This window comes from Callospermophilus lateralis, chromosome 13 (genome assembly GCF_048772815.1).
Source record: "Callospermophilus lateralis isolate mCalLat2 chromosome 13, mCalLat2.hap1, whole genome shotgun sequence".
NCBI lineage: Eukaryota > Metazoa > Chordata > Mammalia > Rodentia > Sciuridae > Callospermophilus > Callospermophilus lateralis.
In genome coordinates, this window is record NC_135317.1 from 75,188,422 (window position 1) to 75,214,323 (window position 25,902).

General features: G+C 42.8%; 1 protein-coding gene across 3 annotated transcripts; it reads right to left on the minus strand.

Annotated features, from left to right (window-relative positions):
- Positions 1 to 326: 326 nt before the first annotated feature.
- Pfkfb2 (6-phosphofructo-2-kinase/fructose-2,6-biphosphatase 2) lies at positions 327 to 25,536 on the minus strand. Of its 3 annotated transcripts, XM_076832326.1 has the most exons (17): positions 25,258 to 25,347; positions 24,127 to 24,237; positions 17,346 to 17,471; positions 16,715 to 16,811; positions 16,009 to 16,075; positions 15,814 to 15,888; positions 15,408 to 15,464; positions 14,387 to 14,511; positions 12,550 to 12,757; positions 11,957 to 12,103; positions 11,095 to 11,199; positions 10,170 to 10,299; positions 9,457 to 9,519; positions 9,153 to 9,217; positions 8,362 to 8,541; positions 7,667 to 7,735; positions 7,266 to 7,446 (listed from the first exon to the last, which is right to left on the minus strand). In XM_076832326.1, the coding sequence occupies exons 2-17, from the start codon at positions 24,215 to 24,217 to the stop codon at positions 7,405 to 7,407; spliced, it is 1,647 nt and encodes a 548-aa protein (XP_076688441.1). In that variant the 5' UTR covers positions 24,218 to 24,237; positions 25,258 to 25,347; the 3' UTR covers positions 7,266 to 7,404. The 3 variants fall into 3 exon arrangements, with proteins under 3 accessions (XP_076688440.1, XP_076688439.1, XP_076688441.1); XM_076832325.1 differs by lacking the exons at positions 7,266 to 7,446; positions 7,667 to 7,735; positions 25,258 to 25,347 and adding exons at positions 327 to 2,305; positions 25,420 to 25,536 and having other exon boundaries at positions 8,350 to 8,541; XM_076832324.1 differs by lacking the exons at positions 7,266 to 7,446; positions 7,667 to 7,735 and adding an exon at positions 327 to 2,305 and having other exon boundaries at positions 8,350 to 8,541.
- Between the last annotated feature and the right edge of the window lie 366 nt (positions 25,537 to 25,902).

Here is a 25,902-nt window from a genome sequence, read left to right on the forward strand (position 1 = left end):
TAAATAAATGCCTAGAATACCAACAATGCCTGCCTGTAACAATCCCATTGAGATCCCTCTGAAATGCTAGTGGAACTTGATAAAGATAGTAGTCACTGATTAAAAACACTACTATACTTGGAAATATATATACTATAATAATTTGAGAAAATTTTTAAAAGAATTTAGTTTCAAATATATTTGAACAATGGTATTAATATTTTATGTATGTATAATATTCCAAATATTATCTTCTTTTGTGTGTGATTTAAAAAATTAATGTATTTTAATTAAAATAACTTTTATTGTGTTTTCTTATTGCAAAAACAATACATATTACTCACATATTTTAGCATGATTTTATTTATCCAGGAGATGAACATTTCTCCAGAGAAATGCATCTCTTGGTTTATAATAAAAATCAATGAGGAAAAAAGTGCTCAAAAAAAGTCCACTGTGCTTTCACATGGTTACTATCCTTTTACAGATATCCACATTCTGAAAACTTAAGGAACACTATGGACATTAGACTTAAAAGTTCAAACCATCTAGGCCTCTACCAAAAAGCTGACAACACAAATTATATTACATTCTGATTAAATACATGCAAATGTTGATATAAAAATGCTTTGTATGGATAAATAAATAACTAAAACATTAATCATCAGAAAACAGTATATTTAGATGCAGAAAGAAATCTGCATCAGAACAACAAATCAATACAGTACAGCATGCTACAAGCAGCCAGATGAAAACCATCTGCTACAGAGCAGAGTAAGGAGCCTTCTGAAGGCAGCTTTGTGCATATAAAATAAGCTCCCAGTTGCCAGATGCTGAGCTGCCTCCAGCCCAGCTCTTCACATAGTCAGTAACAGTCTCCTGCACCATCCACAGTATAAAAGAACCATTTAGGGAAAGCTGAATCTCATTATTTTTCTTGCTACTCAGACTTTTGCCCAGTAAGTGTGCATTGGAGTGAGAAAAAAAAAAGTAATAATTAAAGCCCAAACTGTACTATTCTTAAAATTTAAAAAAAAATAGATTTTGTTTGTAAGATATAATGTCCTGTGAGGATTCTGCATTCTTCCTCCATGAGAGCAGCAACATATTAAAGTCACATTCACAGAGACATATTTGCACATTTGACAATCACTGATCTGGGAATGGTGATCTGGTTTCTCTGGAAGGTAAGCAAGTGGCAAATGCACTGAAGTCTTGGTTCTTCTCTTCTCCCGTGGTGTGACACGGGAGACCAGTTGATCAAGATAGTGAACTAGATCAGAGACAGACATCAATAGACTGCTTTCTTGAAATGACAGGCACAGCTTTCTTAGAGACCAGGTCACCATGACAGATCCCATCAGAGGATAGGTCTGTCTTTACCTGTTTCAAAGCCAAAAAAAAAAAAAAAAAAAATTTCCCAATAGAGTTAATGCCCAAGAGCTGTTTCCATTCCTTCATGGGGTTATAAATGAAATGGCACTCTCTTTTTCCAGCCCTCATTCCAGTCACCGAGGAGAAGTACCTCAGTTCTCTTCAGCTATGAGAGGCACATGCATCAGGTGGAAAATATAGCTGTACAAAAGAGAACTTAAAGAAGAGTAACCTTTGGGGAAGTCTTCTAGTCAGACTCTCCCCTGAAGGGCCTAAAATGAGAAAAACTTTTCTAAATGAAAAGGGTGCTATTGACACTGACTTCTATCACTTCAGAAGAGACATTCTAGGTACTGAATTTCTCAGATACCTTCCATTTACCTGGTGATTTTGTCTCACTTCCAATAATATATCAAGAGGTGGCTGTTAGCATATGTATACTGGACTCTGGCCAGCTGGCTTGCGGTGGATGCAAAGACCAGTTCTTATTACACAGAAAAGGCTTCCTGGAGCTCATCCCTCTCACTCAGAAACCACATTTGAAGAAGTACATGTGCACCTTGGGCAAACAGACAGCTAGGGTTGCAGTCACAGGTAGGATGCTAAATGCCTAAACAGAATGATATCCACAAACCTGGACCAAACCCAACAAAGAGATGATGAAAACTAATTGGTTCCGGCTGTTAAATGTTTTGAGGCACAGTATAACTGATATTCCCATTAGACATGGGGAAAGAAATGTGGTGACTTTTGTCAGGACTCATTTTGGTAGCCATGAATTTGCAGTCCCCACTTAACCTCCATTTCTAGCCTCAGGGGAGCTGACATCCCAAGTTTTTCAGAAGATCCAGTCCCTTGGAGAGGTCTGGCCTCAGCCTCCACACCATCAGGAGTGCAATGTGAAGGACGTCACAGAGGCAGGTTTATGCTCAGTCGGCACAGTATTCACTTCCTAGGAGTCAAAGAGGAAGAGAAGCGAAGCCATTATACCACAACCAATAGATGAATGAAGAAAAATAGAGCAGAATTCAGCCCAGCCCTTCCATTGTGTCCCCTACCCTTAAGCCCCCATCCCCTCCACACACATACATGCAAGGACACACTGGTGTGCTTGCACACACACCTGTACTCTGAGGAGTCAAGACAAATTCTAATGGCATAGACAAGGGCTTCTTTCCCTGAGAAGCTGACCTTGTAACCATGTTGAGCCAGGTGCTCCTTGCAGACCTGGACCATAAGCTACATACCTAAGATATGAAGCAGAAGTGGTCAAGATTCCTGTGGCAAAAAGAGAGTATGCAGCCTACTTCAGCCAAAGACCATGCCAAAAAAGTGACATTGTGGTCAGAGGCTACTTGGCTTCTGAGGAGGGTCCTTACCATTGTAGTTACTCCAGGCCATTCTGAAGTCAGTGATCAGAGCAGATCAACTTTTTCCCCTAAGTTTGGATTCAATGTTTTACCTTGTGAGGAGTTCTTCCCCTTAGAACAATGTTTCTCAAATGTTAAATGTGCCTGGTGATCCTGTAAAAATGAGGGTCTGATTCGGGGACCTGAGACTCTGCATTTCTAATGAGCTTGTGGCCCTTCTTAGAGTAATAAGGAATGAGGCATGAGAATAGCAAAACAATTTCAGCTCTAGTTCCTGTTTTAGAAGTTGTTAAATAACCATTTTTTACCATTGGCTGTTAATCTCTGTAAAAATAGGTGGGGTATATTTTAAAAGCAACACTAAATTGTAAAAGATCTCACAAGTTTTTTTGTTTTTTTTAATAGGTAATATGAGCTACATGTTGTTAGTAGGAGTCACAGCACCATAGGGTTGAGAGTAATTTTCCCTTAATTCTTGCATAGGTACCAACAGGTGTACATGAATACCCAATTTCATGCACTTCCCATGTCTTTCCCATCTTCCCTAAAAGGTAGTGAAAGAGAGTCTTGTCTATAGTCGCACTGAGAACCCACGTTGGTCTGTCCAAGTCTTCTCAGCATGCAATGAAGTTTTAGAGGGTGTGGGTGGGGACATAGCCCAAAACACAAAACAAAAAACCCATAAGCCTTTTGATAGGTTCAAGTTACTCAACAATTTTATTTACCCATTACACACACACACACACACACACACACACACACAAAAGCACATTTCCAATACAGTTATATACACCTTTAGTGGATCTAAGTAAAAACTCATGTCATCATGTCACCAGATTAAATCAGAATGGTGCTAGAGATTAATGCTCCTATGTTCAACAGAAGCTGTGCCTGGGAAGTCCACGGTAGAACTCTGTTCCTGGGTTTCCCAGCCCAGCCCATTTCCATTCAAATCTCTGGGGCTCAGTCCCACTCCTAGTCCCCTCCAAAGAGGGTGGCATTCAGTTCTTTGCTTTTGCCATAGAAAACCATCACTGTATTACAATGAGTTGATTTTGTTACTTCAACAACAATAAAAATGTATACAAGCAATTCAGATACAAAAATAGTAAGTAAATGTTGGCCACAGATACCCAGTGAAAGACTTATGGGAAAGAATACCTTTGCCCATTTAAAATCAGTTTCTGAATGCAAATTTCCTTTGCATTTATTATATTAGGAATAAAAGTCAAATGCATGGCAGATTAAAAACAATAACACTCTTCAATAGAATGCTATATTCCTTAATAGGATAAGCTGAGGACAGAAGATTCAGGAATGGATAGTGAAAGAAAAGTCTTACTCTAAAGCAGGCGACTGGACAAGATGACTTCAAGTAGAAATCACAACTTCAGATTCTGACTAGGCATTCCCTTATCTGAGTTCACAAAACACTATACAACTATCATCTTTATAAACACTGAGAATTTAACCACTATTATATAAGAAATGTCTATGAAAAATTATAGCACACAGAACTTCCCTATAAAGAAAATGTACAGTGTTTAGTTCCTTTCTTTGCAGGACATGTGCCATAGATAGACAATTACAATAACTTACCATACTAACAAACAGTACAATGAGAAAACCGAGAAGACTGTCGGCCTGCAGACCCTATCAGAGCCCACAGTCAGTAGGCACAGACCCCTTTAGAAATAGTCTTAGGGACACCAAGAGTCTAAACAAAATTCCTGGACACACTTCTGATGTCTATGTCATCTTTAGGGAAAGGCAAGGATCTACCATGACAATGTGACAATATATTTTTAAAATAAAACATTTTAAAACACACACAAAAAGTCAAAATACATATAAGAAAAGCTGGGTATGTCTATCAAACCTCTTGTCAACAGATACAATGGCTTCTGGGCTTGGCTAGAATAGTGGAATGTGCATGAGATTTCATCACCCAGGATGTGTTTCCCTTTGTCCACTGGCCACCCCAAGCACCAATGAAAACTCTAGAACTCAGATCTCCTGCTCCCAGAAAACCCCAAAGATGAGTTTATTTGCAAACAGGTATATATAGTGTTCTTCAAATATCAGTGCATATGAAGATCAAATGTGTTGCAAGAGGTCTATCAGATCTTCACAAGAAACACTCAACCATTCCATCTAGGAGTACAAATACATCTTATCCTCTACTACAATTTCTTGGGAAACAAAAACAAAACCCAGGCACAATGACATAGGGAAATTCCCCAGCACAATGCATATAAAAGATTTTTAAAAGATTTAAAATCTTAAGATTAAAAAGACTTTTAAAAGGTTTTCTTATTTGAAAAAAAATTTTTCTATTCTACTTTCCAATTCGATGTAAAACCAGCCCATTACCAAAACAAAAAAGACACTATTGATAATAAATAAGAACTAAATTCCAATTTGGAAATTAGGAAGTGGGAACAGAAGAGAAGTGGGTTCTCTGAATCTGCAACAAAATCCTTTCAAAAATCTGTTACAGACATCCTCATTCAGCTTGGAACTAACAAAAACAAATATGGTTTTCATACCAGTATCTCACCTATTTCCCCCATGGCAACAATTAAAACCTCAGCAAAAGGTTCCCTGGAGTCCATCCTTTCTTTGTAGAACTTGTGATATAGACATAAGCATAGTAACAGGTATCTACTACCAATATACATTTCAAGTAACAAGGGGAAGAAGAATAGAAAAAAAAAAAAAAAAAGATGGGAAGTAGGACTTCCCTAAAATCCCAAAGAGCTCTATTCAATTCTACATTCTCTTGACTTCTTTTGTGAACATCTCTGAAGGGATCAAAAATCGAAGAAAGTTGAAACTTGTGCTGTTTTCAAATTCCAACGTCCCCTGTCCTATCTGAGGATAAGGTCACCTCCATTACTCCTCTGGGAATAGCAAACTAACACAGGGGAAGATTAGAAGTATTATCAGCAGAATGAGTGCCAAAACGAACATCCAGTGACCTGTCTCTAATGACAGTGCTTATAACAGACTAACACAATGCTAGTCAGTCAGAGAAGGCCCCTGTGCCTAAGAGGAGGTGCCATCTAAACCCTCATCTTTGGATCAAAGTTCTCCCTCTTCTCATTTATTATCTCTAAATTACTGTCACCTCGCAGCAGGAGAACAGATCGAATAACCATTTGGGCTAGAGTTGCCATCATCCCAACCAAATTAGAAAAGGCAACCCTGTAAAAGAGCCATACATACCTCCCAGGCTCTCCTTCTCACACTGGGGAGATGGGGTCTTTCTATCCCCTAACACTTTTGGTCTCACAGCCATTGGAAAAGGGAACAGTCACAAGCAATCTGTAGTCCAAGGCAACATCAGCACTTCCAGACTCAGGGTATGGCTCTTTTGTGAATGTTCATTTGCTGTAAATTACATGCCCTGTCTCTTAAAGTAACCTTCTTGAGGACAAGGACCTTTCTTTTTCTATTTCTGTTCTTTCTTCCCCCATCCAGCTCCAAGCCCCACAAAGATACTATTACAGACCTTGTGCAACAGCTTGACAGGAAGAGTAGGTTATTTTATGTCTTAGACACAATTTTGAGAAGACTCTAGGCCAGCAGCCTTTGGAAAGCAGCTGTGGTATTCTACTTGGAATGTAAAAGTGAAGGGCTCAAGGTGGAGACAACCTTCCTCATCTCACAGACTGTACCTCAGGACCCCTCTCCAGGGTGCTTGGAAACCCAGCTTTTATTCAAGGTCATTTAGAGGTTTGTTCCACATCACTGCACAATGTGAAGGGTGAAAGGTGAAACTAGAACCCACAGTAAGTCTCTAAAGCACAGCAGCCTAACTGAGAGGCCTGCTTCACTTTCTTTGGTGATCTATTCCAAACTCCAAAGAACTGTCCTTTTAGAATTAAGAGGAATTCAGAATGCTAAGGTTGATCCTTTGTCCAAGAAATTACTATCTGGTATGTTTCCACTTAGCTTCATAAGGTGGAACACCCTGGGTATGAATCAGAATCATCAGGGAAGCTATTTAAACACATATGTGTCCAGACTTCAACTCCAGTTTCTGAGTCAGCATTCAGCCTGACTCAGATGGACCCAGGCCTGTGTAGGTTTCCAAAGCTATAAAGGAGATCCCAAGGAAGGTTTCTAAGTGAGAGCCATGATGAAAGGTTTTCTATTACAAAACAAAAACCCTTGGGAAATAGTTAACTTGTTCCCACTGCTAACTCTAAAATGTAAACGGATAGGCAGGAGACCACCTATCTTAAAAATCCCACGAGAACTCTAGATTTATCTCTCAGAAAAATGTACGTATATACATTCATCTATTTTATATACAAAATTGAAATAGAAGGAAAACCATTATATGCTATCAAGGGGCTAAGAGTTCCTTCTTTAAACAATTCCTTTCAAACCCTACAAAGAAAATGAGATGACAGAAATGAATAGATAAATTAGAATAGTCAAGAAAGAGCTAGACTGCATGAAATTCTCAAAATGTCAAGCTTTTCCACACTTGGAAAAAAAAATTTCTCCTACTAAAATAATAATAACTTTAGGGGTATGCTGGAAATTACTGGAAAATAATAAGCAGCTTTGGTGAAGTGGAGTGAGCTCTTCTCTGCCTTTTGTTTTGAGTGATTCAGACATCAGTGGTGACTCCAGAATCTAACTCCATCCTTCTAAAAAGCCCCAGAGGTCACTGGCTGTGGCAGGAAAGTTGCTGTGATTGGCAAAGAACCTGAAAGCCACAGGAAAAAAGATCTGGCTGAACTGAGAGGCCCACAAGGATTAGAGACCACCCTGTTCTCCTGAACCCCACTCCACAGCCAGCAAAGGACTACCCCTGGCTCTTCTAGGTAAAAATACAAACCAAGATGTGTCCCACATCCCCAGGGCCAGGTTCCCCCAGGGCATCAAACATAGGATTGTTTCTCATGAAAAGAGATAAGAACTCTCACCCTATGTCCACTTGCAAGCTCCAGAGCATTCTGTGGATGTTCTGTAACCTGGGCTGGCCCTTTCAGGACCTGGCTAGAGAGGAAGGAGAGGGGAAAGGAGAGACTCCTCCAGTCCAGATCCACTTAGACCCACTAGAAAACACCACTGGGACCTGGACTTCTCCCACACCAACTGCCCCTTCCCTCTTTGACAGACACTACAATGTCATGCATTATACTAGACAATCCAGAGGGGAGATGAAAACGAGAGATAGTTAAGTAAGGACTGTGAGTTAAATACACATTAAAGAGACAAGGTGAAGGAAAACTGGGCTTTCCTGGTTCCCTTCACTCACCACCATCCCCACTTCACCAACGCTAGGACATGAGTGAGTTTAGACACCAGAGAACAAAGAACCAAGTTATGAGGCCTGCTTAGCCCCCAGGGAGAATGTGTCCTTTTTCTCCTTCTCCAGACCACCCCATCCTAAAAGACCCAACTTGCCATCTTGCCCCTGGATGAGGAGCTGTTTCCAACTGGAGAATGACTAGAGTTGGCCTGTACATGTGTGATCTCATATTCTGGGTTAAGAATAATGGTGAGGTGTTGAGGGAAGGGGTGGCGATAGAAGTTAAATGACTCCTTGGGGATTAGTGACAAGGGCAGGAGGCCAGGGCTAAAGGGAAACACACGGTTACACCACCGGAATGCTGACTTGGGTCTTCGGCTGGTCGGCCCCTTCTTGCATGTCCAAGGCACGGAGAGGGCTGAGGGGCTTGAGGGGCCGGCTCCCAACACTGTAATTTCTTGGACGCCTTATTGTATTCGAACTGGACAGAGGCGTAAAGCTGTTCCTTCTCATCCTTACAGGGGTTTGGTTCTTGGGGAGGTTGTTCTGATTGGAAATGGAGGGACACCACACAAATGAAAGCCACGCCAGAAGCTCACTCACAAAGGTTAATAACGCTCGAAACCACAGCAGCTTCCTTCCTCCTGTTCCTCTGGCCTCACCCAGGACGTGGCCTGGTCTCCTGGCCCCAGGGGAATCAAAGGGTCACAGCGGGGGAAAGCTCCCTGATCATCAGATCCCAGAACCAGAAAGGGGTCCGCCAAAAAAAAGGGGTTTACTTCAGGCCACACAAATCACAGGGACAGAGCAGGAACCAACCTCAACCTGCTGACCCCACCTTCTAGCTCCTCTGAACCCTGCTCTTTAAAGGGAGCCTTCCTGGGGCGGGGAGTCTGGATTTCACTTCAGCCAAGCACTTCCCATATTTAACTGAATTTCTAGGAGCCAACTTTCAAGGTTAAGATTCATGAAAGAGGTACTGATTTAAAATTAATAGTTCCCATATGGTTGCCTTTTAGAAGCAGACTATGGAGGCCATGAATTCTGGATCAGCTTTTCTTTTGTACATAAAAGAAACCCCCAATCTCTTTATGTCAAAGGTTCAAGGACTCAGGGAGGTGGGAACCTGGCAGGTTTGTCCATGGGAAAATACTTACAGCTGGTTTTTCACGGTGAGTGTTCACAGCCTCCACTCCGAGCGTAATCGTTTCCACTTTGCACCCTGAGAAACAAGGGAAAGAAAGGCCCTCAGGAGAAAGCTCAAAGAAGAATTCCTCAGGAAAACAAACTCTCCAACACACACACTTATACATACATCCCCTTAAAAATGCAAAATGCTAATGCAACGTCCCTGACATATGGACGTGATGCATTCAAATTTCTGGACAATCTTCAGAGAAAACCCAAACATCTGACCTTCTTCAATCCCCACCTCTTGCCAGTCCCTGAGCTCATAGTTACCATAGGCCACAGGAGTGAGTTTGAGGATGATATGGAGAGGACACCTCAAGTATGGTAGCTCATCTGAAAGCAGAAAGATTGGATGAGGGAAGTGTCTTAGATCATGGAGTAATTGTGACTTTTTTTCTGAACTCATTAGTCTTCAACCCTGACCACCACCTAGAGTTGAACAGCTCCTTCCCTAAGCCCCACACAATGATCATGACTAAGAAGCCACCCAGTTCTTCTGAGTGGTAAGGAAGGAAATAAGGCCATTTCAGCTGTAAACTTCTGGTGGCTCAAAGAGATTGAGAAGGGAAGGATCAGAAAAGGAAACAGCACTTCCTTACTATTCTTACCTGGAAAGAGCTGCCCACCCCCAACCCAAAGGATGAAGATACTTCTAAGGTACCACCTTCCTAGTAGCCAGAGTGACAAGCTGGGACTATTCACTTTCCTGATGCTGCCAGGAGTGTTAGCAGGACACTGGCCCCTTAGCAGTTAGAATCAAGCAGCACCAGCAGCAGCCACCCTCCACCGGGGCTTTTGTAATAGTGGAGTGAATTCAGCCAGCAGTTGACCCAGTGGCTGCTGGGAGCCCCACACCACTGCCTGAAGAATGTACTTTAGTTTGAGTGGAAGAGGGGGAGGCCCAGTTGCCAGGAATCCTGGTGCCACTATGAGCCAGGCTCTCTCCCCATAGATGTGTCCCCAGCCTTTCCCTCAAATAGCACCTGCGCCCTTATCCAAGAAGTAGGCCAGGAGGCATCGCATGACAGCCTGGTGGGAGATGACAAGGACATTGCCCTGACGTTCCAGCTCCATGATGACAGGCTCCAGCCGCTGTACCAGGTCCTGGTATGACTGTGGGGGCAAGTGGAGCAGGCTGGTAAGAGGCCAGGTGCAAGCTGGCAGCCAGGCCAGCGGCTGAATCCCAGAGTCAAGAGGCCACTTCTTGCCCAGGCTGGCTCTCCTCCTGGAGGCTCAGTGACTCCATGTTGCTTACTAAATGCCACTGCCCACCCCCACCCCTGCCCGTATCTTAAGAATACTTCTTGGATCTTTAAATAGCAATATTAAGACCAAGAAAATCACAGGTCACGAAAAGCAAGTTTGAATTCAACTTGCATGTGTGTGTTTTGTTGTTGTAGTTCCCATGACTAATAGGCAGAGCATAAGGCAATGAGAGTCTTCTAGAAGTTTCCTGGACCTCTGCCATTCTGGTTTATTTATTTTCGCCTTGAACATTCTAGAATATGAAGCCACTTAGAAAAAGAAATAGTCTAAAACACTAAAGATGACAGAGAAGTAATTCATGCCCCATATATTTACTTGGTGACTAGACTCACTTGGATAGTGGGAGATTGAGGGAGCAGAATGGAAAAAAAAAAAAAAAGGAGTAAAAAAGATCAGACTGATTCCATAGTATTCTCGACTCAGTGGACATCTTTGACTCTTTTCTCTAGAGATCTTAACAAATTAATGAGGCATTGGACTGCCTGAGCTGAATTAAACACAGGATGGCTCAAAGGTTAGAAGGTAAATGATGGCTAGGCTACCTTTGTACATCCCCTACGATCACATCAATCCATCCTCCAAATTAAAGCTATTCCCCCACCAGCAAAGGGCTGGGTAGTTACTCCACATGAGAAGTCTCACCTCCCCGCCAGGATAGCGATACAGATACTTGTCTTGATCTCGAAGAGCAAACTCCTCTGGGTACTGCTTCTCGATCTCTTCGTATGTCATCTCCTCACACACGCCCTGCAAGAAGCCACACTGGCTGAGGAGGTGGACTGGCCCACATTGTCCTATCCCACAGAAAGAAGACGCCACTGAAGAACACCGATTGCTTACTATGTGTCAGGCCCTATGCTGGGTCCTTTCATGGACTGCAGCTGACTGTAACCAGGGTGTCACGGGCACCATGGATGGGAGCCACAGCAGAGAGAAAGCTGTCACTTTCTCCTACTTCTGTGCGGAATGTAAAGGTCAAGAAGAGTCAACAAGTTAAAAGGAATAGGAAGCAGGGAAGGAGGGACACTGATGAGACTGAAGAACTTGAAGGAGGAATAAATTAGTAGAGAGGAGGGAAGGAAAAATTAATGTCTACTTCTGTGTTCAGGGTTAGAAAAAGCCAAGAAAAATTTGGGGAAGGACTTTCCCAGAATAGCTGATCAAATGATCAAAGTAGAAATTAAAAATAAAAACTGGGTTATTAGCTACTTCTTTTTTCCCAGGAGGAAATCCCACAAAAGAACAAAACAAGTCCTCATTAGCCCCAGTCTCCCCAGGTACCAGAATGGCTGGGTCAAACATTGGTTTGGTTCCCATCGTTGGCACTGATCTTTAAGTAGGCAGGAAGCCTTGATGGGTGTTCCACATTTCCTCCCCCAATCCCCCCCACATGGCTAAGGATTCAGCTTCCTCAAAGTTTTTACTTGGTGGTTCTAGTTTCTAGACAAAACTGCCCAAATCATGACTCCTGAGAATTTCCACCTGAATGAGAGACTCCACTCACAGCATCAATCTCATTCAGAATCTTCCACTGCTCATAGGTCACTCCAAGAGACTCAGCAGTCTGGATAGTCCTCTTCAACTGGCTTGTCCACACTTTAAGGTCTTTTATTTCCTGCTCCTCTAGAAACTTCTTTAGAGCCTGAGAAAACTGGGGTTTAAAAATAAAAATAAAAAAAAAAAGAAAACATACACATACTCAATATACTCACCCACATACACACACACATTCATACAAAGCACACACACACACTGCTAACTCAGCCTATAAAGGGGCAATTTGTTGAACCATGATCAAAATATAAACCCAAGAGGAAATGAACCTGAACTGGAGCACCCTGTTCTGTGCTAAGTATACAAGTCATGCCCAATAAATATTCAATGGCTGAATGATCACAGTGGAGATAGTTCCAAATGAACCATACTTTAACATGAAGCTGGAGCCATGAGCAAGAAAACATCTTGAGCATTTGCCTGACCATCTGAAACCACAGCCTAAGCCCAAATGGGATTTAATACAGGGATAAAATAGATGACCTCTACCATGCCCTTCTAATTCTAAGCCTAGGAAATCTAGCCAGCTAGCTAATGACTCACCTGCTTTCCCCGCACAGAGAGGCCAGAGTCACCCCCAATCCTTCCTAAGAGATTGTACTCGCTCTCTCCATGCCGGCAAAGGTAAATGGTGCGAGGCTGGACATGAATATTCATGAGGTAGTAGACAATCTTGCTCTGGATGTAGTCCTGGACTTTGTTGACTAAAAAACGCTGGCCCACATTTATCACTTTGATGAAAGAAAGATCCCTAGGACAGGGAAGGAAAACAAAACTTCTAGGGTAAAACAATCTGAGAATAAGTAAGGTTGGGGAGGGGAACTGGGCAGGGTGGTACACACCTGAACTGTGCCATACAATGGGTAAGGCAAACAGAACTCAGGCTTCCCATAAGGCACTAGACAGGGTAACCTAAAGAGTTTGTTAAGCCTCAAAGTTGGTGAGAAGCACAGTCCCCCTCTGGGGTGGTAAGAATATGGTGCCACCAAAAATGAGAGGAGGGGAGGAGAGCATAATCACAGGCAGAGAAACCTACCCATGCCTTCCATCTACCTAATCAAGCCTCTCTCAGAGCCACTGCTGAAAATGGCCTGCTTTGTGGCCATCATAAGATTTTTCTCAATATAAAAGTAATAGGGCTTATTTTAAAAATTAAGAAAAAAATAGAGTGATGTGGGGCATGGCAGTGCTTATCTATAATCCCAGGACTCAGGAGGCTGAGGCAAGAGGATCCCAAGTTCAAGGTCAGCCTCAGCAACTTAGTGAAGCCCCAAGCAACTAAATAAGACTCTGTCTCAAAATAAAAAAATAGAAAGGACTGAGGATGTAGCTCAGTGGTAGAGTGTCCCTGGGTTCAATCCCTAGTGCCAAAAATGATAGAAATCACCCAATATCCTACAACCAGAGATAAAATCTATAAATATGTACACTTGTTCAAAACATTAAACAGACCACTGCAGCAATTTAATGGTGTCCCAGGCACACTGGTCTCATCATTTGCTTGGCTGCAAGGCTGTATCCTTATTTGAATAGAGCCGTTAACTGCCCTGAATGCACACTCTTTCACAAGGAAACATTCCCCCAGGTTTCCATGTGTACACTATTTTTCTTCAACATGAACTTGACATTCACTATGGCTCCCATACTTTACATTTGGTGAATTCATCTATATTCTTTATCACCTCACCAATAGACATTGCTATAGTAATGATGGTTAGTATCAATCAGATATTTCTAAATCAGGAACGTTCTGAGGGCTTTACATGCATTTTATATGTGCGAAATATAATATGTACAATATTATATATGTGTTATATTACATGTGATATTAGCATATGTATTAACATACATATTACATATTTCACATTACATAATTCATATAATAAACATTTAAAATTGATAAAAAATGATGACACATGTCCCAGGATGTCCTGTAACACCCTAGTTCAGAACTACTGATATGGAGTTATTCTTAAGTGGGTTTGTCTCCCAGGGGACATTTCACAATGACTTTATACATTTTTGGTTGTCACAGCTCAAAGATTTTACTGGCATCTAGTCAGCAGAGGCCCAGGATGTAGCTAAATATCTTACAATGGATAGGATAGACCCCACAACAAAAAATTATCCCATTCACAATGTCAGTAATGCCGAGATGCAAAAAATTTTGCTCTAGAGAATAGAGAGGAAAAATTGATGATAAAAAAAAATGTCAGTGTTTAAAATGCAACTCACATAAAAGCCACAATCCACACCTTGTTTCTTAGGAATAATACAACGTCTACAAGTCTAGGAGGAAGTTGGGGGCAGAGTGAGAAAGGCTCTTTTCCTAATGAGACCCCTTCTTCAGGGCCTTCTAACCATGGCCTTAAAACCTCACTTGTCATAGTTGTCTGGGTCAAGGGGTTGGTAGGTGACTTTGTAGCACTCAATCCTCTTCAGGAAGTCCTCCATCACATTCTCCCTGTTCCTTTCAGGGTAGTCAGGGCTGGACACCTTTACCTCCTGAAATCAAAGGAATAGTAAGGGTCTTGTCAGAGGTCTGCCCTCAACAGCCCTCCTACAAATAGCCACTGTTAAGAAAAGAAAAAGAGGTCCATAAAAGTAGCCTTTCACTGGAGTGGTGGCACTCTCCATTCATTGAGCATTCCCTCCCTAGTCCTGTGACCCTGGCAACCAAGAAGGGAAAGACAACTGGGGAGTCATGTGCCTGCCCTTGGCTGAAGGACAGAGGCAGTCACGCAGCTGACACTGCTCCTGGGCCCAATCCCTTTATGTACTTTCCTGGGAAAACAGAATGGGCTCCAATTTTCTCCCACTGCCACTCAGAAGAGGCCCAGTGTGGCCCAGTGCCTGACTTGGGACCCAGTGCCTCTCCCTCAGGTGACCCCAGTTCTGACATTGCTGGGAGAGCATGTCAGATGATGACTTGGCACAGCACGACACAACCCACTGGATAAGGACTGTCTTGTGCTGTGACCCCACAGGGCACAGGGCACGAGGAGCTAGGTGTATAGAATGCTGACCAGAATGTTAGATAATTTCAGGGCAGATGACATTCCTGTAAGGTAGCCCTAACAGATAATGAAAAGTCTGATCTAGGATAATATCTAGGTCTCAGAACCCAGATAATAACAGAACACAAGCCAGGACTCGCACAGTCTAAGACTTGGTCTCTTTTCAGCAGCTAATGCTTATTTTATTCCGCAAAGCCTATTTTTTTCTCCCTAAGGAACAATACGGAAATACAAAATGGCACTTCTCTCTGACAGAGAAAAGAGATCATTCTGTGACATTTAACACTTCTATTTCTCTCTATCACTACCCTTCCTCATACATACACACATATATACACAGGCCACAAAGGTGAGAAAGGGGTGAAACATAGGGGTGTCACCCACCAGGATATTGGCAGCGATGACATCAGGATCATCACAAACAGATTCCACAAAGAATACCTGGCCACAGAGAGAAGGCAGTTATAAACAAGCCCAAAATACCAAGCTGTTAATTAAGAGTACATGCTCCTACCCCACCCAGCCACCACATCTCCCAGGATTTTCTTCATGAAAATCCTTCAAGCCTCCTCATTTTAAAATAGCTCTTACCACATCCCCTGGGACTCAAACATACAGGCTAAAGGTCTGAGAAAGGACCTGAAAGAAAACACTGAAGGATCGGGGGTATACCCCAAGAGAAGAGAATCAGATATCCAATCCCATCCTCACCAGAGTCAAACAGATCCACACCCCATCCTAACGTCCCGCCTCTACTCTCCCTTTAATCTACCATGGAGTCAGATCCTACCTTGAAGGAATTCTCCTCGGCAAAGTTCAAAATCATTTTTCTCCTCTCCTGGGTAGTATTGGTGGCATCAAATACCTGGGCAGAAAACACATGAGGTAAATGAATGGAGACAGAGAAATGGAGCCCCACACCAAGGCAGACCCAAGGTGGGACTGAGAGCTCAGCTGCCGACAGGGTGGAAACCCCAGAGCTCACCGCAATCTGCCCGTTCTCCTCAGTCAGATAGGTCTTAACGTCTTCCAGGGCCACCATGGCACAATGTCTGCCATGAGAGCAAAGAAAATCAGCAAGAAGAGCTGGGCTCAAACTCAGTGGAGGACACAAACAGTGGGATTGCTGCAGGAATCTCATCCCCTCTCACTTAGTTTCCCTCTGGTCAAATTGTTTCCTTAATTTGATCTTTTTCCCCTACTTAAGTTTTTTTTTTTTTTTTCTTTTTTGTGGGAGGTATTGGGGATTGAATCAAGGGGTGCTTTACCACTGGGCTAAGTTCCCAGCCCTTTTTAAATGTTGAGCCAAGGTCTTGCTAAGTTGCTTAGGGCCCAGGGCTTTGCTAAATTGCTGAAGCTGGCTTTCAATTTGCCATCCTCCTGCCTGGGTCTCGAGTCCCAGGTATGACAGGCATGTGACACCATGCCTGGCTCCTTTTAAATTTTTATATCATCTTATACCTTCCTTTGTGCCCCAACACATGTATCTTCTCTTGCTAGGCACAGCCTACAGCCATCTCCCTGAGACCTGTTTTTCTACCCAACAAGCCCAAGGTGATCTGCCCATCAGATAACTTCCACTTAAAATACCCACAAGATACTTATTGAGAAAAAACAAGCCCCATTACATTCAGTCTCATGATGGCCCAGAAAGAGTTGACCTGGCAGTCAGTTCTTAAAAAAAGACTCACTTGCGGATCTTCATGGCCTCTTTGTTGTCATGCCGAAAGAAGTCGTAGGACTTATAGGATTTGACTGCTTGACGTCGATAAACCCCAAGATTGAACACTGCAGAAGACACCCAAATCCTTCAGCAGCAAATCAGTATCATCGCCCCACCAAAGAGGACATTGGCCTAATGTCAGAGTAGCCAAGGAGTTGAAAATAAAAAGTACCATGGTATGTTGGAGACAATATGATATTAAGAGTCAAAACAGTTGGGTTCAGGTCCTGATTTAGGAGATCTTGGGACAAGTCTTAAGCTGTCTGAATTTCAGCTTTCTGTGTTTCTCTGTCTATTTCACAAAGATACTTCTAGGGTTAGATAACATAATGCATGTGCAAGGATTTCACAAAAGGAAAGTCCTATTCTCACTGAATTCTTAATAAACTTATCAAAGGCTTTCTCTCAAAAGTGGGCCAATTTATCCAGGCCAGGAGGAGACAAGTCCAGGGAAAGAGAATCCAATAAATGAGAAAGCAACCACTATTTCTCCCAGAAGCACCCAATAACCTTAATGCCTTAAGAGAGCCTAAGTCTCCCAGAGGTGAGTGGGGCCCAGGAACTCATCATTCACTTCCCAAGGAATGACTTGCACCTACCTTTGGTAGGCACCCCAATCCAGTTGAGGTAGCGTGTAAGCTTCTTAGACACATAGGTTTTACCCCGGGCTGGCAAACCAATCATAACAATAAGAGTCGGGGAGTTGGTCATGTAGGAGGCCCATGCTAGAAGGAAATGAGACAAACAGAACTAAATGACTACAGACCCATAAGGTTTATGCACTGGTCTAGAAAATTCAGTCATACTCTTTGTTTGTTTGTTTGTTTTGGTAATGGGGATTGAACCCAGGAGTGTTTTTTATCACAGAGCTATACCCCCAGTTCTTTTTTATTTTGAGATAGGGTCTGGCTAAGTTGATCAGAGTCTCACTAATTTGCTGAGGCTGGCCTCAAACTTGTGACCCTTCTGCCTCAATCTCCAGAGTGGGTGGGATTACAGGTATGTGCCACCATGCCCAGCTCATAATCTTATTTAATCATCCTAAACTTGTGGGGAAAAGGTCCAAGAGGAATGGGAAGACAAAGTAAGAATATATTGAGCAGATCCTCCTGAAATAAAGTTAAAGGGTCATACAGATTTCCAGAAAGTACCCAAACCAAGGAATGTCTTTCCCATATTCCTCAGGTTTTCATAGAAATATCTAAAGTAGAGAGGACCACAGCACCCTTCTTAACATGAGACTGCCTAGCAACATAAAAATGATAGAGCTGTGATTTTATCAATGCCCAACTAGCAGGCTTTTAGAACAGAGTTTCTATCTTGAGGATCCCATTCATTCCCTCACAGCCACAGGCAAAACATTAGCCTGCCAACTGCTCACCTGCCTGTTTTGTCCTCCTTAAACTGAAATTTCTAAGTGAGATTTGGTAGGAAAAGCCTACTTGATACAAGTTTGAAGAGACCTCTGGAAGCTTCATGCTAGAGCCAATTCACTAGGGCATCTGGGTCAGCCTGACTCAGATGCAAGACAACTGAAAAGCAAGACAATTGAAAAGCAAGACAATTGAAAAGCAGGAACAATCCGTTCTTAGTAAATTAACTTATCTCATGAATGAACTTATGTTCATTTACAGAGAAAAGTCTCACTATATAGGTGGGGCATTTTAAATGCTCAGAGGTCAGGTGACTTGCCTAAGGACACATAATGAGTCAAGGGTAGAGCTGGCACAGGAATCCAGATCCTGTGCTCCCTCTTCAGCTTTTCTCCATAAAAAGAGGCCCCTCCTTAGCTTGCTCATAGGTCATACTCTTCCCCGCCCATCCTGCCACAGAGGAGAGCTGGGAGGAACCTGTACTGCTGCAGCCCCTTTCCTGGGGCCAAGACCCAATCTGAGGTCTTGGGGAGGGGGAGGCCTCAAGATCTTCCAGCTCAGATGGGAAAAGACTCTGAACCAACCATGGCAGGAAATGGAAATTTCTGCTTCCCAGCACAACTTTCCAAAAGGGTCCCTGCAAGTTGTGGCTGCTTCTTTACAAGAACAAGATGATCCTGTCACGCTAAGAAACTATTCAGTAAAATAGGGGCATTTGCTTAGGAAATGCATCTTTCACCTTTGGAGAAAGAACTGGTAAAAGATTTCAACTGAGAAGTAGGTAGAAGGACCCAGGAAAAGAAATGACCATGGAAAGAAGAGTGTTTAGCAAGAAATACTAGGCAGCCAAAGTGGCCCGGGGGTGGGAGGTGGGTACGCCCAGACTCTGCACCCACAGGTTGGGTTTTTAGCCCTTTCTCTTCTGGGCGTGTCGAAATTCCTGACTCTAGGCAGGAGTATCCCTCCACATAGGTAATGGAGCAGCTAAGGTGATTTTCATCTCTGTCCAAACAGGGAGCCCAAAGGTAAGCAAACAGCTGACCCCTAACAAGCATATGTACTCTGCCTGGCATTAGCTACCTCAGGTTCAAGTAGTCAAATCCCCTGGGTCTTCACTTTCTCCAGCTGAGTGCACACTCTTCTCAATCCCCCCTGATTTGGTTCATTAGCTGCGTTTCCAGAATTGCTTCGTCCACACCTTCCAGCCCATTAGGCTCTTCCCCCAAAGGTCCTATTAGCCTCCCCAAAGCTTAAAATGGTCTGATACTTACCAGGGACTCAGAAGGCAACCAGGGAGCCAGCTGCTCATTGTTTATCAGGCTGGACAGAAAATACTAAGAACAAAAGAACACAGTCCCCCAGGGACTCTACAACCTGCCCTCAGCATCTCCCCTTCTGCCTTGGCTCAGAACACACTCACACACCTCCTATAACCTGGACTTCTCCCTTCCAGACTAAAATATAAAACCACACTTCCTAGCTCAGACTGCCACACTGGCAGAAGGAGGAACATTCTGTTCGGTATGTTAAAAAAACAAAATCACCCCACACAACTTTAAATTTGAATGGAAGTTACTTCACATTGCAGGGACACTGTAATGCCATCTCTTGACAGACAGTGGAAACCTGTCTCATTCCTGAAATTCTCATCTGTCTCCATTATACAGTTTAACTTGGTTTTTTAATTGTAAACTCATTTTCTCTTCCTAAGCATACTTAGAAAAGAAGAAGGTTATCTTGATGACTTCCCTCATATACAAAGAAAAACTCAAGCCCAGAGAAGTTGAAGCATTGCCCACAGTTCCACAATACAGAGTCAAGGTCAAGGCTCTTGACCAGACTCAAGGTCTCACAACTTCCCATTTAGTCCCAGCTGCAGCTCCTGGGCCTCCTGTCAGTACTTAACCCAGCACAGTAACCATAACTATTCTCTCCATCCTAACCTGGAAGAATGATCTGGAGAGCAAGAGTTCCTATCCTTTCCATGGTCAAGGTCTTCTTCCAACATTCACTCTAAATGGGTCCATAAAGCTTGCTTCATTAGTAATATCTAATTTTTATTCATCAGAAGTAAAAAAACAAAAACAAAAACAAAAACAAAAAAAACAAAACAAAACCTGATTATCTCCTGTTATTTTACTGATGGGCAAAAAAAAAGCCAAGTTACATGCAGCCAAATAATAAGGAAACTGATATTTTAGTCAACCAGTGCAGCTATAGATGATCGTGTCCAACTTCCATTAAGTATCTTGAAATACTGGAAGCAGCTTACAAAACTGAATTTCCTTGGAGAGCAAATTAGTAACACTTATCAATAATAGCTACAATGTGTCTGCCATTTCTCCTATTATTTTAGTAGGAAAAGTTTCTGACACAAATGCACAAAGGTATAAGGATGTTTACTGCAGCATTCTTTGTGATAGTAGAAAAGCTGGAGATAATTTACATATCCCTACAATGGAGAATGAGGCGAATCTGGACTTAACAACATGGAAAAGATCCTGCAACATAGTAATTTTTATTTATTAAAAGGAAATGGCAGCAGAACAGAATATATACAGTATGAATCTGTTTTAATAGAATGTGCCAGAATAAGATGTCTACAAGAATCAAGCTTAGAAAGGATGGGAGCGATTCTAAAAGACTTTTACTTTTCACTTTCTTTCTGTGTTGTCTGGATTATTCATGAACATGGACTGCTTTTTTACTTAGGGAAAGGTTCATGTATGAATTTGCTCCAGATCTACTCAAGATATCAAAAACCTAAAAGAATCAACAACAACAAATGTAGATTCCCCTATTCCTGTTTTCAGAAAACCCTGAAAGCAGAAATTACGGGGAGGGGCACAGGAAAGCAGCCATTAAACATTAAAGGATCTCAACCAGCAGTCCCTTTGAATCGCCATTCCTGGAGCAGCCAAAGTCCCAATAATGCTCCTTTGGAGGTTCTGGCTCCCTGAAGTCATTCTTCAGCCCCGATTTCAGTCCTCAAGACCAGTCACTTCCCAGACTCAAGTTCAGCCAGCACAAGTGTAATTAACAGCAAGGGGACAACAGTGGAGATAGTGATAAAGCAATTGCTGTTACGAATGCTAAGCAGCCAGGGAACCTGAAGCAAGGTACATTCTGCATCTGAATTTACCAACATGGAAAGCTGTCCATAATATAGTAAGTTTGTTAAAAAGGATGTGGTGGCAGAACAGAATACTTATGATATGAACTTCCTTTCATTAATAGAATACACCAGAATAAGATGTCTAAAAGAATCAAACTTACATATGTCTCTGTACATAGGAAAGGAAAAGGAAAAAAAAAAAAAACTAATGCATAGTCTCATAACGGTGTATTCTACTCTCTTGATTGTGAGTGCCACAGTCTCACAGTCCAACTGGGAGGTAAAGAACATGGTATACAACATGAATGACCATGGCTTTAGGACAACCAGAGACCTCTACTTGGGGAGAAAAAGCAGTTTGGAGAAGAAAATAGAGCTTGAAAAGAGAAATTAAGAACCCAGAGCAGAAATGAGAACCTAGAAAACATAAAAGAAACCTGGGATTACTGCTTCCTTAATTAAAAGCCCTTAAAGCAGAAAAATTGCAAAAGAGGTAGGAAGGCAGGTAGGAGAGCCTGCTCGTGTGCAGAATCAGGCAGAGCCAGGAATGACACTGGGTGTCCTATGTAGTCAGAAATACCCATGGTTTCTGGGCACAATGGTGCATTCCTGTAATCCCAGCAGCTCAGGAGGCTGAGGCAGGAGGTTGGAGAGTTCAGGCCAGCCTCAACAATTTAGGAAGGACTTAAGCAACTCAGTGAGACTTTGTCTCTAAATAAAATACAAAAAAACTGCTGAGGATGATAAGGGGTGGGGATATAGCTCAGTGCTCCTGAGTTCAATCCCTGGTACTGGGAAAAAAAATATAAAGAAAAGAAAAGAAAGAAAGAAATACCCACAGTTATCAGCTCTGAATTCAGCTCTCTACTCCCATCCTAGCTCTCTACTGAGGAGTGAACCCAGAGGTGCTTTACCACTGAGCTACATCCCTAGCCCTTTTTATTTTGACCAGGGTCTCACTAAATTGCTAAGGCTGGGATTATAGGCATGCAAAACCACAACTGATTTCCACTCTCCTTTGAATCAAGCATTGCAGTAACATGAGTGTACTCCCTTTAAGAAGTACATCCTAAACTAGGCATGGTGGTGCATGCCTGTAATCCCAGCTGCTTGGGAAGCTGAGGCAGGAAGATTGCAAGTTCAAAACTAGCTTCAGCAACTTAGCAAGGCCCTAAGCAACTTTGCAAGACTCTGTCTCTAATAAAAAAACAAAAAGAGGGTGGAGATGTGGCTCAGTGGTTAAGTGCCCCTGGGTTCCCCTGGTACAAGAAAAAGAAAAAGTGCATCCTAGATCACCAAATCTGAGTTACAATATTGTCAAACAAGATAAGAAAGCACTCTTTGCTGAAAAAAATAATTCTTCACAGGGCTCTTTTTAAATGGTGAGCTCCCAGCTCACCATTTGAATATAATTTTATTTATACACATTGTTTCAACAGAAGAAATCCAGGGGCTGGGCTGTAGCTCACTGGCAAAATGCTTGCCTAGCACCTGTGAGGCACTGGGTTCCATCCTTAGCACCACACAAAAATAAACAAATGAAATTAAGGCATTCTGTCCATGCATAACTACAAATTTTTTTTAAAAGAGTAAGTCCAAGAGGATGATAGTTACCTGTGAAAAATAATACATTAGCTATGTCCAAAATTCTTCTATATTTGTGCTTTCCTAAATTTGCTCATTTAATCCTCACATCACTCTTCAGGAGGATATTATTGATATTCCCATTTTGAAAAGGAGTAAACTGAGGCATGGAAAGAGAAAGCAACTTATTCAAGGACACACAGCTAAGAAAGAATAAAAGCAGGATTCAAACTCAGGCAGTATGACATTGACACTAGAGGTTACACTTAAGAACCATGCTATATTAGTTATCTCTCCTGGGGCACTTTGCCCTTGGCACATGGCTCCCTGTCCTGGCAGAGAAAGGAGACCCTAATCACAGAGGTGTGCCAACCTCAGTATCACATCCAAACCAGCTGCTTCTGTCCAGCAGGCCTCATGGGTGACTGGGGAAGAGATAGTATCATTTTAATCATGAAACTGACAAGAGCTTGACATCAAAGTCAAGGCTCTAGGGAAAGCTTTGAACAAGAGACAATTCCCTGGTCTCCTGCTGGTCGGCTGTTTCCACCTGCTGACATATATAACCACTGAAGTGAGAAAAACTGACTGAGAGGATTCCAAAGGAAAGGTGCAATCTGGAAGCAGAGAATAGGGTTAGCATTCCTTGAGGTTTCCAGAAACATCTTGGGACTTGAAGTTCCAGACTTCTGAGCAGCTATGCAGTCTATAAAATGCTAAGGAATATAGATGACAAGGGACAGGAAGTGATGCTTCATCCCCCTGAAGCCCCTCCTGCTATCTCTATCTAAAAGACTGACATGGAAATGCTCCTGTGTAATAGTTTGCAAAGTACAATAGCTAAACCTGGAAAAGGTAAAGTGCCCAAGACACCAGGAGAAATCACTTGTCAGGGCTCATTTCCCTGAGGCCTGTAGGAGTGACACAAGGTAACACTGGCTCCTACCTGCAGTTTCTATAGTGAGCAGTACTCACTTGGAACTTAGCCCAACAGATGAAAGGAAACTGAGATAGTAGCAGCCCCAAGTAATTCCTACAACTTACCACTCTTATACACTGTTTGTACAATGCTTGCTCCAACTTCCAGCATTAAGCAAGTATACAGATGTTCGAAAAGAAAGAAGAAACCACTGGGCCACACCAGCAATCTAGTCAGAAGGTCAGAGTCTACTTGTTTCAGACAGGAAATTGCCCTCTGAAAATTTTGTTTTAAATTTCCAGCATCAAAGAATTATTTCTCACTCCCACTAAGCAGCAGAGTCTAATATTACAACTATATTCCCAAGAACTATATTTTTTAGAACTCACAACATTTCTTATCTGTCATTCGGAGATTAGCGGTCTTGGGTTCATATCTGTTCTTGTTCTGTACTGGGGAAGATGTAGAATTCTCAGACATGGTAGCTCTTCAGGAGGCACCTGAAGGGGAGAAAAAGAATGCAAAGGAAGGGAAGGAAGAACATGTCCCTCAAAACACTCAGTGCAGAGGAGCAGTGTGGAATAAATAAAAGAACACTAGGTCAAGAACCAAGTCTATTCCTGTTTCTCCCAGTTAACAGTTACCTGTCACAAATATCTTCCATCCTCTGTTTCCTGTTCTATAAGAGAGTTAAACTGGAACTTTGTATTTATTTGCTGAGTGAGGAGCTTACATTTACATACCTTATTTCCTGAAATGCTTCCCCAAAACCCTCTAATAAGGCAGATTTTATTACCACTATTGCTTCTTTCCATTTTACAGACTGAAAAATTGAGGAAAAATCAAATTAAGTGGCTTAAGTGCAAGTTTCCTCCTGGCCTCAGATTCTAGTTTTAAAACTAGGGAGAAAAGTAGTGGGAATTGGGAGTAGGTGGGAGTGAGAATAGATCAAATTCATTATCAAGAAAGTAATTCCACTCTAAAGGTAAGACTCTGACTTGGGGGATGAGGAGAAGGGATGAGCATGAGGGAAAATCTCAAACACGTTTCCTGAAGGAAAACATGTAACTGGACCCTGAGACAGCCATAACATATCCCAAGTTCTCCTCTGGTGTTCTTCTCAAGCCTTGCTCGGTTCCCTATTTATCTCCTGGGATTCAATGTAAAGGTGAAACCTGACGTGCAAAGGTGGTAAATGACTTCCCTAAGGTTACCTGCAAAATAAAATTTAAATCCTGATATGAACTGGGGTGGGAGAGCCCAAACCCAGAAACCAAGGGGGCTCGTGATGCATGAGGTCCTATGCCCTTGCGCTATTCCTTCACTGAAGGCAAAAATCCTCAACCCAACAGCAGCTGGGGCCACTCGGGATCCTTATAGATCTGCACTCCAGACTGTGCCCTGCGGCCGGCACTTCCCGAAAGGGCGAGGCATCTCTACCCAGCACCGCATCCCAGCGCACTCAGACCCCTCATCCCGCCCGCTTAGACACTTGCAGGTGTTGCGTAGCTGTCGCTCACCCTGTGATCTCTTCTAAGATCCCCTCCCGGCTGCGACACTGGCGCTTCCCTAGTAACGTTGCAGACCCGAGCTGACAGACTGTGGCTAGGGGCCCGGCACCACAGTCTCCAACAAATCACGTGGCTCTGCCTGGCTCCGCCCACTCGCGCGTCAACGCTCACCTGGAGAGAATCATCAACCAATCGAGAACTTGCAAGACCTAGTGGGCGGGGCTCCAGGCGGAATCGCGGTCCCTGGCTCCAGAAGGAAGATGGATCTGTGAAGGAGAAAGACCGCAGCTCCTAGGACTCCCAGCACTGCGGAGGTTGGTTGCGTCGTTGCCTGGTAACTAATAAGGCTGGGGGCGGGGCTAATTAAAAGACTTTTTTTCATATTATCGCGAGAGCGGAGTACTAAGGAGACGTCTTGAGAGGGTGTGACTTTGCGGTGGAAACGTTGAGAATATTAACGCTTTCATTCCTGAGTCCTAGACCTCGTGAAGATCCATGAATTGGGACGTAAGCTTTAAAAGGTGCTTCGCTAGCTGCCACAGGTACTTGAGCTGATTACTCATAGTGTTTGTATAACCTTCCCACCAATAGGTCAGACACTAAAATCTAAGTCAACTGCGCTCTTAATCAATAGCTCACCCTCCTTTTCTCCCC